General features: G+C 40.0%; 2 protein-coding genes across 6 annotated transcripts in view; both read left to right on the top strand.

Annotated features, from left to right (window-relative positions):
• dlgap4b (discs, large (Drosophila) homolog-associated protein 4b) overlaps positions 1-12,807 on the top strand; it is a 707,978-nt gene that overhangs the window by 369,809 nt on the left and 325,362 nt on the right. The gene's annotated exons all lie outside the window — the stretch shown is intronic.
• On the top strand, positions 2,831-6,978 carry LOC112145519 (the record flags this gene model as incomplete). Its single annotated transcript, XM_024270805.2, is given in 4 exon segments — positions 2,831-3,901; positions 3,983-4,135; positions 6,707-6,796; positions 6,889-6,978. Coding segments are annotated over 4 exon segments (1,329 nt in total), but the record flags the coding sequence as incomplete, so codon positions are not given.

Raw genomic sequence — 12,807 nt, 5'->3', positions numbered from 1 at the left:
TTTTCTTTGCACCTTAGACATTTAGGACCCTTGGTGGGGGGGTGCTTGGACATCACTGCCAGCATGCAGTCGATGTCCTTTCAGTGCCCCTCCCGCCGATTTTAACCGCACCAAAAAGGAAAATGCCTAAGGTATTTCTTGTTTAAAATGCTGTTATAATTTCATGTGTGTTCCTTAAGGCCTGAAAATAATTAGGATTTATTTGTAGAATTAATGCTTTGTTTTCAAATGGAACTGAACAAACAGTTTAGTGGTCTGTTTTATTTGTGGTCTCTTTTTATTTGTTTTGTTAAATTAAATATTTAAATAAAAATAAAACTGCTGTTGATTATGCCTTTACTTTTTTGAGACACAGAGTGTTAAAATTTCACAAATATACTCATTTGGTTTATATTATTGTCATGAATGAGTCCCCTGTCTCCCCCTCTGGCCTTCAGCGAGAACTGTCTCCAGAGTTTTAGCACTTCCTGGTTCCACACACTACATTTCCCATCAGCTCCTGCAGTCACTCCCAGGAGCTCCTCAGCTGGTTCTCATCTGTAATCACTCCAAGCAGTATTTAGTCTGAGCACTGAGCTCTGCTCACTGTGAAGTTTTGTGTGTGCCACTCTGCCTGCATCTCTGAGCGTTGTCACCCTGACCTGATCTTCTGTTTCCTCTGACCCTGCCTCGTCTGCCTCCTGCCCTGACCCTCTCCTGGATTCTGACCACTCTGGATTTCCTCTGATGCCGTCATGCTGATGATTGACCCCTGCCTGCCTGACCCAGATTTAGCTTTGTGGACTTTTAGCTGTGCATCACGCCTATTGCCCTGTCTGTACCAAATAAACCTGCTGCACTTGGATCCAGCCGTCTGCCTGTTTCTGACAATTATGATATGTATCGTCATTGCACGAAATGAAAAAACGAACTTGTATAATCCCACCCCGACTCGACCATACCATTTTATCTACATGAATTATCAACATCCTGTTCAAGATTCAAGATTCAAGATTAACTTTATTTATCCCCGCAGGGAAATTCGGTTGTAGAAGCAGCAGCAATAATAATATAGAAAAGCACAACACATCATTAAACTGCAAAATTTCAATTAACTACTAAATTACCAATAATTTAAATGATCAATAAAAACAACCCTATAAAAAAAGATAAATAAATAAAAGTACTCATGGCTGCAAAGATAAATATAAACAAATTTACACACATTGCAGCAGAAGGAAGACAATATACACATGTAAAAAAAAAAAAAAAGCACCAAGGTGTTTTCCTTTCACCTTTTACACATGGAGGAGTTATAAAGCCTAATGGCAGATGGCAGGAATGACTTCCTATACCGCTCCTTAGAGCACGGGGGCTGCAGGAGTCTGCTGCTGAAGCTGCTTCTCAGTGTGTCCACAGTCTGAAAGAGAGGGTGGGAGGGATTGTGCATGATGGTCAGCAGTTTAGCCAACATTCTGTCACTGGCAAATTGCCTTTTCAATTTCCAAAACTTATCCAGGTTTTTCATGAGCATACGAACTCTGATCAAAAAACTGCTTTCGGAATGTTTTTTGTGAGGAATTGACATAAAACAATAAAATGCTCAAGAAGTTGATTTTGCACAGGCATAGGCAACTCAAGGCCTGCAGTGTTTGCATGATTTCCAGATATCCAAGCCCTACTCATGACTGATTACCTGGTCCAGGTGTGCCCAGCCAATTAGAACATGTCAGAGCAGGGTATGTTGGGGGCCTGGAGTTCCCTATTCCTGATATAGGCCCTTTAAGCTTCTATCTGCTTTCTGTTGAGACGAGATCTTCTTATGTTTACACAGTTCAACAATGTGAAAAAGGGGTGTAACGGATCACAGATAATCCGTAATCCATATGGATCACTAGCCACGGCTAGTTTCAATATAAAAAAATAATGAAAGTTTAATTTTAACTTTTTTCCTTAAGATTTAATTTGAATAATGGGGGGTGGGGCAAGGGGAAAAAATTAAGAATAATTTTCACAGCTTATGAAGTTATTGTCTCTAGACATGTAAATGTAAGCAGAAACTACATGCATGTGAATGAATGAACGAATGAAATGGTTTATTTCAAGCAATCGGGTCACAAGACATACATAACATATATGTATACACATATATATATAACAATATCACAATTAGATCACTTGAAAGGGAGTGGAAGGAAGCAAATTTATATAATCCCACCCCAACTCGACCATACCATTTTCTCTACATGAATTATCAATATCCGGTTCCGGACTTAATATCAAATATTAATAAAATCAGGCTATTAAGGATCATTAATATCATTGATGTAATCAAGTTTCAAAGCATCCACGACAAATCATTTATATTAATCAGTAAAGAAAATTAATACCATAGTGATTGTAAACTTTTCAGTAATCATTACTGCATATTACATAAACCATAATCTAATATTCTCATAGAAAAAAAGACACTTTGTGCATGAATTATGATAATACAAAAAAATAATTAAATCATCTTCATTTGCTAATGCAGTAAATATCAAGATATTCTCATAAAAAGAAGACAATTAGTGCAGATTGTATTAATCAAATAATTATTATTAAAAATATAAAAATAATAACTAAAAATTATCTTCATTAGTTTATGGAGAAAGAAAAAATCTAAATAGTCTAATAAAAAAAATACAATTTGTGCAGATTGTTTTCATAAAAAGGATTATCATAAAAAATAACAAGTTGAAAAGAAAAGGATAAAAAATTAAAAAATAAATTAAAAAATGTATTTTTTATTATTATTTTTTTTTAATCAGAATCAGTGCTACATTACTGCTTAGGAACAAGTTTAAGGCCATTGTTAGACAAAAGTTTTTTTCTCATACAGACTAATTGATTATTTGTTTTCTTCTTCAGAAAGTGCAGCCTAAAGATGACATCTGCTGTTCTACGAGTCATTCTTGGGCCAGACAGCAGCCAGAGAGTTACATTTCCAAATGGACTTCCTTCCACTGTTCCTATCCTGGAGTTGGAGATAAAGACTCAATGCAATCTAACTGTGCCTTTCCGACTTCAATTTATGGATAGAGACTTTGATAATGAATTTGTTAACTTAACTAGCATGAAAGAAATTGAAGACAAAAGCACTCTGAAAGTTACATTGGTTGAGGAGGCTGTGGACTCAATTGCCCATGGAACATTGTATCAACCGGGCAGATGCTACTCAAACAACTTTGGAAATTCTTCCATTTGTGATGATCATCCAATTATCGCTTCATCTTCTTCTTCATTCTCAAGATCGTCATGGCCTGAAGTATTTAATGTGCCTAATTTTTCTTTGGATGCAGAGTTTAAGATTCAAGAAGGTCAAAACAATTATTTAAAAAATGGCACACTCCTAAACGTTGACCCGAAGCTGAAAAGAGACATCATCAGTTCATTAGTACAAGAAATAGTGAAGTACAAACTTTATGCCTCAAACAGAGATGTCAGTGAAGCAGCCGAAGCACTTGTTCAAAAGTATCCATGCCTGCGAGAGAAGGGATCAACAAGTGGCTGTGAAGGATGGAAGGTTAGTTTAAAATATAAACTATCCAATTACAGAAGAGAGCTTCGTAAAGCAGGATGTCCAGAGGTTTCTATAAATGCCTTTGAGAGAAAACACAAGAGCAGTCCAGCTTTGGGAGTCAAAAAGCCAAAACGTGGGGAGGTGTCATACCTCCCAACTTACCCACCAGGGCATAATGAGGACTCTTTAGAAAAAATGCGCATGGAATTGCTTTCTGACATTCTGATTAGAGATAATCGCAAAGCTGTCAAAGAAAAAATGGAGAAAACCTTTCCTCTAAGGAGACTGGAAGTGGTCCAGGATGCTCCCATGATCAAGGAGCTGCTAGAGAGGTGGCCTGCTCTTTTTACCCCAGAGGAGGTAAGCTGTTTTTAATTTTTTTGAAAGTTTTCATAGTTTCTGTTTCAGTTAACTTAAAGTCCCCCAAATTTGACTGCACAGATAAACGCGGAGTTCAAGCGGCTGACCAATACGTCTCTTCAGTCACAGTTTCTCTCGCAGCTGGATTTTTTAACACCGAACCTGCTCAGACTGTTTCAGAAGTCCTCAAGTCGTCACAGGAATAAACTGAAGCTACTGGCTGCAAGCATATCTGTAGGTACCTAAGTGCTATTTACAAGGGTTAAGTGGTATGTTTTTTCGATTTTCTTACTTGAAGAAGAGCTAGTTTCAGGCCTTTTAGATCTTTCTTCTTTTTTAGGTTCTCATCAGTTCTTTCTGTCCAGACATTAATCTAGGGTGGTATCCAGGTCTCATCATGTTTTTTTGTTCACCTTTCTGCTTATCCTGTCAGGTATCATTACAGTGAATCAGCTTTCACTGATTCACACAGGTGATTATACAGAGAGTTTTATGCTGGATGATCTTCATGACACTATCCTGTATTTTTTAAGATACAGAGAGATCAGGTTATGCAGCAGAATGAAGAGTCTTGTCTAAGGACACACTCTGGATTTTAGCTCAATGAACCAAACCCAGGTCCTACACTTGCTAACGGAGCTATTCCGTCAACTCTAACTGTGATGCAAACTTTAACCCCTCCCCCCAAAAAGTCAATATATCTAAAAAAATTAATTGACAAACAGCAGGTCAAAAACCTCTTTTTAAACATATTAGCTCAAAATTGTGCTTTCATAATAATATTACAAAAAAGAAAATGGTTGAAATAGTATTGCAACTATGTCTGTTCGAAGACCAAAAGTTCTGCATTTGTGGTTTGTCATACAAACAGCAATAGGATTGGTACATCAGAACAAAATATCCTGAATATTTCTAAGAACTTTTCAATTATGCATAAAAAAATAAAAACATAAACAAGTGTATGCTTTTGGCTTTTTAAAAATTTTGTTACATTATGAGACAGAACCTGAGTAACTTGTTAGTTCATTCTGTGATGATGCTGTTATTGCATGTAAAACTAAATGTTTTAACCTTTTTTGTTAGTTTGCCATTTTATAGTTATTCAAATTTTCTGCAACTTTACAGCAACATTCTTTTCACCTCCAGTAATTTAAGGAGAAAATTTCTAATTGGCACTTCATGTCATAAACGTTGCTGACCCCTCGTCTAAACACACCTGATCAGGTAATCAGCAACAGATAAGGCAGATTTTCTGGAAAACCATCAGGAAACCAGCCCCCCAAGGCCTGGATATGAACACCCCAAGTGTAAATTATTGTCCATTCAACGAGCTGATTTTGATGCGGAGAAAAGTGGCTTCTCATACAGGTGTTACACTGATATGCAATGCTTTATGAATATAAAACATAATTCAGCAGCAGAATTCTGTAACTACTTATCTATGGGGTGAGATAACTTTTAAAAAGTAACAGATTCATAGATAGTAAGTTGTGTTCAAATTAGGGATGTAACGGATAATCGGTACTCTGTACAGATCAGAAGCCACGGTTCAGCACATGCGTGTACTGCGGAACACACCAAGTCTGATCCCCTTGGTGCACCCTCTTATAATTGAAATAAATTGTCCGTCAAATTCATGTAAATCACCCTAAAGTAAGTTCACTGTTATCTTAAAGTCTGTTCACCTGAACCTCCTGCTGCGTGTGGGAGGGGCTTCCGTCAAAAATTTTTCTCGACCTCATAATGGAGGACATGGGTCAATAGATATCAGGTTTATTTAATTTTAAGAGCCCAATAAAAGCATCGGTACACGTTTCTATTTCTGGATTCAAAGAATCTTTCTATAGTCGTGTTTCCATTAACTCTGAAATTTCGCAAATTGGAATTTTGATAATAAATTTTCCTAATGGAAACACCACAATTTTGAAAAAACTCCCATTTTTCAAAAAAAAGTTTTTGCGCTTAGAGGAGGTGGAATTTGGGGAGTTTCAAAACTGACATTTTTCGCAAAACTGTAATGGAAACACTTTTTTCGAAATAGATCTGCTTCCTGGTATGAAGTGTCCGTCCCAAGTGCAGCACAGTGGGCGGCAGGAGAGTTCGAACAGCATCACAGCTCATTATAAGTTGCGTGTCATACGGAATATTGCAGCTCCTCCATAATAAAATCACCAAGATTTTCTCATGGCTTCATCTGCAGCTACACATCTCCTGCTTACACCGCTAGCGTCAAGGCTTCGTTGCGTCGCGGGAGTGGACTAGCAACAACCGATGGCTTACACTGGCTGCTGCTCTAGCCACAGCCTGTGAAAGCTCAGCCCAGACAGAGTAGTGCTGGATCTCTATGATCAGCTTCTCGTTGTCCATGGTTATGACTGACAACGCTGTGCTGCAACACACTTTGAGTAACCTGAAAACTACATAATGTTTACAACACGCTGAAACCAGCGAGTTCAGTGGAAAGTTTGTTTTATTTTGAAAATATACCGGATGCACTTTAAATTCGCTCGCATGGTTTCCAGTTTAAGTCGTGAATAGTCCCTCCAACTTCACAAAAAGTGCTGCAGATCAGCTGATCTGCAGTGTCCGTCAAACTCTGAACCCAACGAAACGGATTTGCAGCGACGCAGAGGTCAGTCTGCAGACGCAGGACATGAACGCCTGTAGTGGAAGTTCCTCTCGCACTTTCAAAGTTAGGAAAAGACTGCAGCACACGCATCAGAGACGCTAGCGGTGTAAGCCCGGGGTAATCGTTAGGAACAGGGTTGTATGAATACTCATTCTTGGTTTCTTGTTCATTTCTAGGATGACACAGATGCTGCCAGAGAGAGCATGATAAGAGGACTGATGTTATGTCTGAACGAGGATTTTGACGCCTTGGTCAGAGACCAAAATGTAAGTAAATATGCAATTGCATTGCCGTAGAACACACATTTTTGGTATTGAATTTATGTGTAAAGTAATTGTTACATATTTTATTTTACTAGGACATGACTGAAGACACCATCGAGGCTACAACTGTGGGGATTTTTGTAGCCAGGGAGGATCAAACGATGGACTATTCAGATGTTGGAATCTGCCTGGAAGGGCAAATTGTTATCAAAGACTTGGATAACATTGCTTTGGCACTTGCAATGCTTTTTGGACTCTTCTATGCCCTTAATTTGCATTACCCAAAAGCCTATCAACACACATTTGAAATATTTCAAAAAATTTTAATGGGACTGGAACCAACAGGACTTTCAAGAAAGGCTCAAAGCCTCAAAACAAAAATGTTTATGTGACTGTTCTAAAGGTCATACAAGACCAGTTGTTAAATATGTGGTCAGAAGATTTCTAAATATTGTAATGAAAGGTTGCTGTTCAAATTGACTGTTTTTTTTACACTGACTGGTTCTTTACATTGTCAGGTTAGCCTCACTGTCTGGCTATTCGCACTGTTTTTACACTGACTGGTTCTTTACATCGTCAGGTTAGCTTTACTGTCTGGCTATTCATACTGAATGTTTCTTACATTGTCAGGTTAGCCTCACATGCTATTCACACTGAATGTTTTTTTTCACACTGACTGGTTCTTTACATCGTCAGGTTAGCTTCACTGTCTGGCTATTCACACTGAATGTTTTTTACATTGTCAGGTTAGCCTCACTGGCTATTCACACTGAATGTTTTTTACATTGTCAGGTTAGCCTCACTTGCTATTCACACTGAATGTTTTTTTTCACACTGACTGGTTCTTTACATCGTCAGGTTAGCTTCACTGTCTGGCTATTCACACTGAATGTTTTTTTTTTCAATACTGACTGGTTCTTTACATTGTCAGGTTAGCCTCACTGGCTATTCACACTGAATGTTTTTTTTCACACTGACTGGTTCTTTACATCGTCAGGTTAGCTTCACTGTCTGGCTCTTCGCACTTTTTTTTACACTGACTGGTTCTTTACATCGTCAGAACGATATAGACTTTGTTTTACGTGTTATGCGCAATTTGCATGAACAATAGGCGAGAAGAAGCATCTGTTTTTTTAGTCTGGCTATTCACACTGAATGTTTTTTTTACACTTGCTGGTTCTTTATACTGTCGGGTAATTCACACTGACTTTGTTGTTTAGATTGACTGGATTTTTTGGAATTTTGCACACATTTTTACAACTGTGGTAAGCTACATGTGATTTGTACATTTCAAATATTCTAAATAAATGTGCTATTTAATGGTGTGTCATTTGGATTTTTGAATATTCAGTTTGGTCACACAATTCAAGCAAGTATAAGATTTTTCAAAACAACAGACATTTTTAAAATTAGTCATTTTAGTGCAAAACTTTTTAATGGCTTTAGTTTATCAGAAATTGTGTTAAGACAACACAAAAAAATTGGATTTCACTCAATAAAAGTTAAATTGAATGATTAGTATTATAACAACACAACATAGTTGTGAAAATTCTACTTAAAAATGTGTATTTCTTACTAAACCAATTTAAGTTGGGACAACAAAACTCAAAAAAATTATGTTTATCTAACTGAAATGTTTTGAGTTGGGATGACACAAAGTAGAAATGAACATTCAACTCAAATCAAATTGTGTAGGTCTAACTGAAAGGATTTGTGTTGGGGTAACACATACAAGTAATGCTAAATTGGCTCAAAAATATTGGGTGCAACGAGTTTCCACTATATAATTGTGTTGAATCTACAAATCCTTTTTTTCAGTGTAGATAGCAACACATTCCAGGTAAGCCTTAATTTATGCAAGGAATGGGCATGCGCGCACGTGGGCCTGCACATGCGATCCTGAACACACTCGCGGACATGCTGCAACATGCAGCTCACACAGCCAGGAAACACCCACACGCTCCAACTCACAGCGCTCCAGTGCGCACCGGTCAGTGGGCACGCGCCCTCACGGTCAAAAACAGATGCAGATACTATGCAGCTTCACACCCTCCCATGTGATGCCTTATGTCCAATCTTAACATTATGAACTATGGGCCAAAGAGGCTGAAAATTTAAACCACCTGAATGATTTGAGATGAGAGATGAGATGAGATCAACTTTATTTATCACCGCAGGGAAATTCAGTCGTAGAAGCAGCAATTAATAATAATAAAAAGCACAAAACACCATTAAACTGCTAAAAGATCAATACAAAATTCAAATGATCAATAAAATGTAACTAACTTATAAATATAAGTAGTCATAGCAGCAGAATAAATATAAATAAACAAACGTACACACATAGCAGCAGAATAAATATAAACAAATGTACACACATAGCAGCAGAAAAAGACTATATACACACATGTACAAAAATGTAAAAAGAGTCTAAGAATAGCACCAAGGTGTTTTCTTTTAACCTTTTAGACATAGAGGAGTTATTTAGCCTAATGGCAGATGGCAGGAACGACCCCCTGCACCGCTCCCCAGAGCAACGGGGCTGCAAGAGTCCACAGTGTGTCCACAGTTTCAAAGAGAGGGTGGGAGGGATTGTCCAAGATGGTCAGCAGAAATTATGACCCCTACTCCTATCTTCATACCCCACGCGGTGGTGTCTCGGTCCGCTCACACAGTGAGGAAGCCGGCGATAGAAACGTTAGAGTCCGGTCTCAGTCCGTTGAGCCATGTTTCGGTGAAACAGATGATACTGGCCTCCCGGTACTCCCGCTGGGTCCGTGTGAGCGCCTCCAGCTCGTCCATCTTATTGGCCAGGAAAAACGCCACTTCTTCATGCGCCGTTTAACTCCCGCCCTGCATCCACGGCGTCTTTTCCGAAGCTCCGGCAGTTGAGGCTTCACTCCAATTTCGGAGGATGGTGGTTTTACAGCCAGCAGCTGATCGATGATGTAAACAAAGGAGGAATTCATCTTGGCGTGGATGCAGTGAGCCAAAAGTAGCACAAAAAAGACGTACAGAAGAGAAAATACATTAAAAAGTACGAAAATAAGGCAAAACGCCAGGAGCCGCTTCTACTTGCAGCCGCCTGAGGCAGCGCATTTTTCAAAAGCCAAATTTAAAAGATTAAAATTAAATAAATAAATAAATAATAATAATAAATAATAATAAATTTTATTTTTTTTATTTAAAAGCAGATATAGTTTTACTGCAGGAGACCCACTTATCCAAATCAACTCAACATCTCATGTGCTGCTCACAGTTTCCATCAGTCTATGCTGCTAGTTACAACTCCAAACAAAGAGGAGTAGCCATTTTAATCAATAAAAATATTACCTTTACTTATAAGGACACAGTTATTGATCCAGAAGGCATATTTTGTAATTATTACTATATCAATTCAGAATGAAGATTTCTGTATAGCATCTATGGACCGAATCTTTACGATACTTTAAGATGCTTTTATCCTACATTCTTCACCTCACTCTCGGCTCACTCTGACTCCACTTTTTTGACAGGAGGAGACCTGAACTTGGTTCTTGATCCAGATCTTGACAGAATCAGCACAGCAGCACACCAGCGTACATGGCAGTCTGCAAGTATTCTGAAGCAGTACATGAATGATCTGGGTCTCTGCGACGTTTGGCGCTCATGTCATCCAAACACTAAAGGGTTCACCTTCTTCTCTCCAGTTCACCACTCACACTCTCATTTAGATTATTTATTAATCAGTAAATCTCTTCTTAAAGATGTTAAAAGCTCCAGCATTCATCCAATTGTTATCAGTGATCATGCACCAGTTTCTGTAAATATTGTCAGGGAAGCAGCAACACCTTCGGGTTCCACCTGGAGGTTTAATAACTCTCTGTTAAAAGATCAAGAGTTTATTGAATTCTTTAAAAAAGAGTGGGCAACCTTCTTAGAATTTAACAATACTCCTGACATCTCACCATGTGTTCTCTGGGAAGCAGCAAAGGCAGTCATGAGAGGGAAAATCATTTCTTACCCAACTTATAAAAAACGCAAAGAGAAAGCAGAATTAATAGAATTGAAAAAAATAAAAAAATAAAAATGGAGACAGCTTATGCTGCTTCTGCACAAGAACAGATTCTGGGAGATTTAAAAAAAAATAAGGCTTCAGTTAAACGACATAATTAACAAAACACAATAAAAAGACTTAGACTAGAAAGATTTGAAAACTAATAAATCTGGCAAATTTCTAGCTAATCAGCTTAAAACTAACAAAGAAAAATCCACAATAACATCTACTATTGATCAGTCGGGAAATGTCACTCATGACCCGATCAAAATTAATGAAACTTTGAAAGATTTTTATAAGAACTTGTAAACTTCACAGATCAATCTCTCAGAGCAAAGCATCAATTCATTCCTTAATAATGTTGTGATGAAGAGGCAGGGACATTTGGATCCATAAGCAAATGGTTTATTGGACAAGGGCAAGACATAAGCGTAGTCAGAGTCAAGGCGTGGGTCGAGGCAGGAGGCAGGCAGGTAACCGAGGAGACAGGCAGAGATCAAAAACCAGGAGGAGAAACGCTCAGAGATGTGTGCCAGGCAGTACAAAACTTCGCAATGAGGTGGTGACAGCAGGCAGACTATATACTGATGTTGATGAGGTAGATTGGGAACAGCTGAGGAGATCTGGCTGAGGGAGAGACTGCTGAGAGTGGAGAGGGAGTGCAGGGTCAGTACTCAGGCGAGGGCTCCCTCTGGTGGTCGGATGTGGTGCCTGATGGGGGAATCCTGACAGAGCCCCCCTCCTGCGAGCGGCTCCGGAAGCGAGGATGCTGACGACGCCGTGGACGTCCACGTGGTCGAGGGGCCGTCCTGTCAGGATGGTCCCGGTGAAAGTCGGCCGTGAGAGCTGGGTCCAGGATGTCATCGGCTGCAACCCAGGAATGTTCCTCAGGACCGTACCCCTCCCAGTCGATGAGGTACTGCAGATGTCCCCCATGACGTCTGGAGTCCAGGATGGCGTTGACTCTATATGCCTCCTCGCCATCTATGATGAGGGGAGACTCGTCGGGGCCCGAGTCCGGGGTAGTGTCACTGGGTCCTTTGGCGGGCGGGTTTGAGAAGTGACATGTGGAACGTAGGGGAAATCCGGTACTCTGGTGGAAGCTGCAGGCGGAACGAGACAGGAGTAATTTGACGAACGATCTTGAAAGGGCCTACAAACCTGGGGTTGAGTTTTCGACATGGAAGTCTTAGGCGAAGGTCCCGGGTGGAGAGCCAGACCCACTGGCCAGGGCCCAAGGCAGGGCCCACCCGACGATGCCGATTGGCTTGGACCTGGGTCCGACGTACAGCATGCTGTAACTGGATATGGGCAGCTCTCCACGTTTCCTCGCACCCTCTGAACCATTCATCCACTGCTGGCAGTTCAGATGGTTCTCCAGACCAGGGAAAGAAGGGAGGCTGGATGCCCAAGACACACTGGAATGGTGTGAGGCCAGTGGATGCTTTCTTGAGAGAGTTCTGCGCGTATTCAGCCCACACCAGATACTTGCTCCACTCGTGCTGATGTTGACTACAATATGAACGCAAGAACCGGGTGATCTCTTGGTTGAGACGTTCCACCTGTCCGTTGGATTGTGGATGATAACCGGAGGTGAGGCTGACATTGATGTTGAGCCCCTTACAGAATGCCTGCCAGACCCTAGATGTGAATTGGGGTCCCCGGTCTGAGACGATGTCTTCCGGGAGTCCATAGTGCCGGAAGACATGTTGGAGTAGCTGCTCTGCGGTCTCCATGGCTGTGGGTAACTTGGGGAGTGGTAGCAGACGGCAGGATTTTGAGAATCGATCGATGACAGTTAGAATGGTTGTGTTACCTTGTGAGGGAGGTAGATCGGTGATAAAGTCCACAGCTTTATGGGTCCAGGGGCATCGGGGCACAGGAAGTGGTTAGATAGATAGATAGATAGATATACTTTATTAATCCTTCTGGAAATTAGGTGGCTGTCCTTGCTCCATACACACAACACAGTTTAAAC

The sequence above is a fragment of the Oryzias melastigma genome, linkage group LG5, assembly GCF_002922805.2.
Source record: "Oryzias melastigma strain HK-1 linkage group LG5, ASM292280v2, whole genome shotgun sequence".
Taxonomy (NCBI): Eukaryota; Metazoa; Chordata; class Actinopteri; order Beloniformes; family Adrianichthyidae; genus Oryzias; species Oryzias melastigma.
The sequence above is the reverse complement of the archived record's forward strand: the minus strand, read 5'-3'. Positions and strand labels throughout refer to the sequence as shown.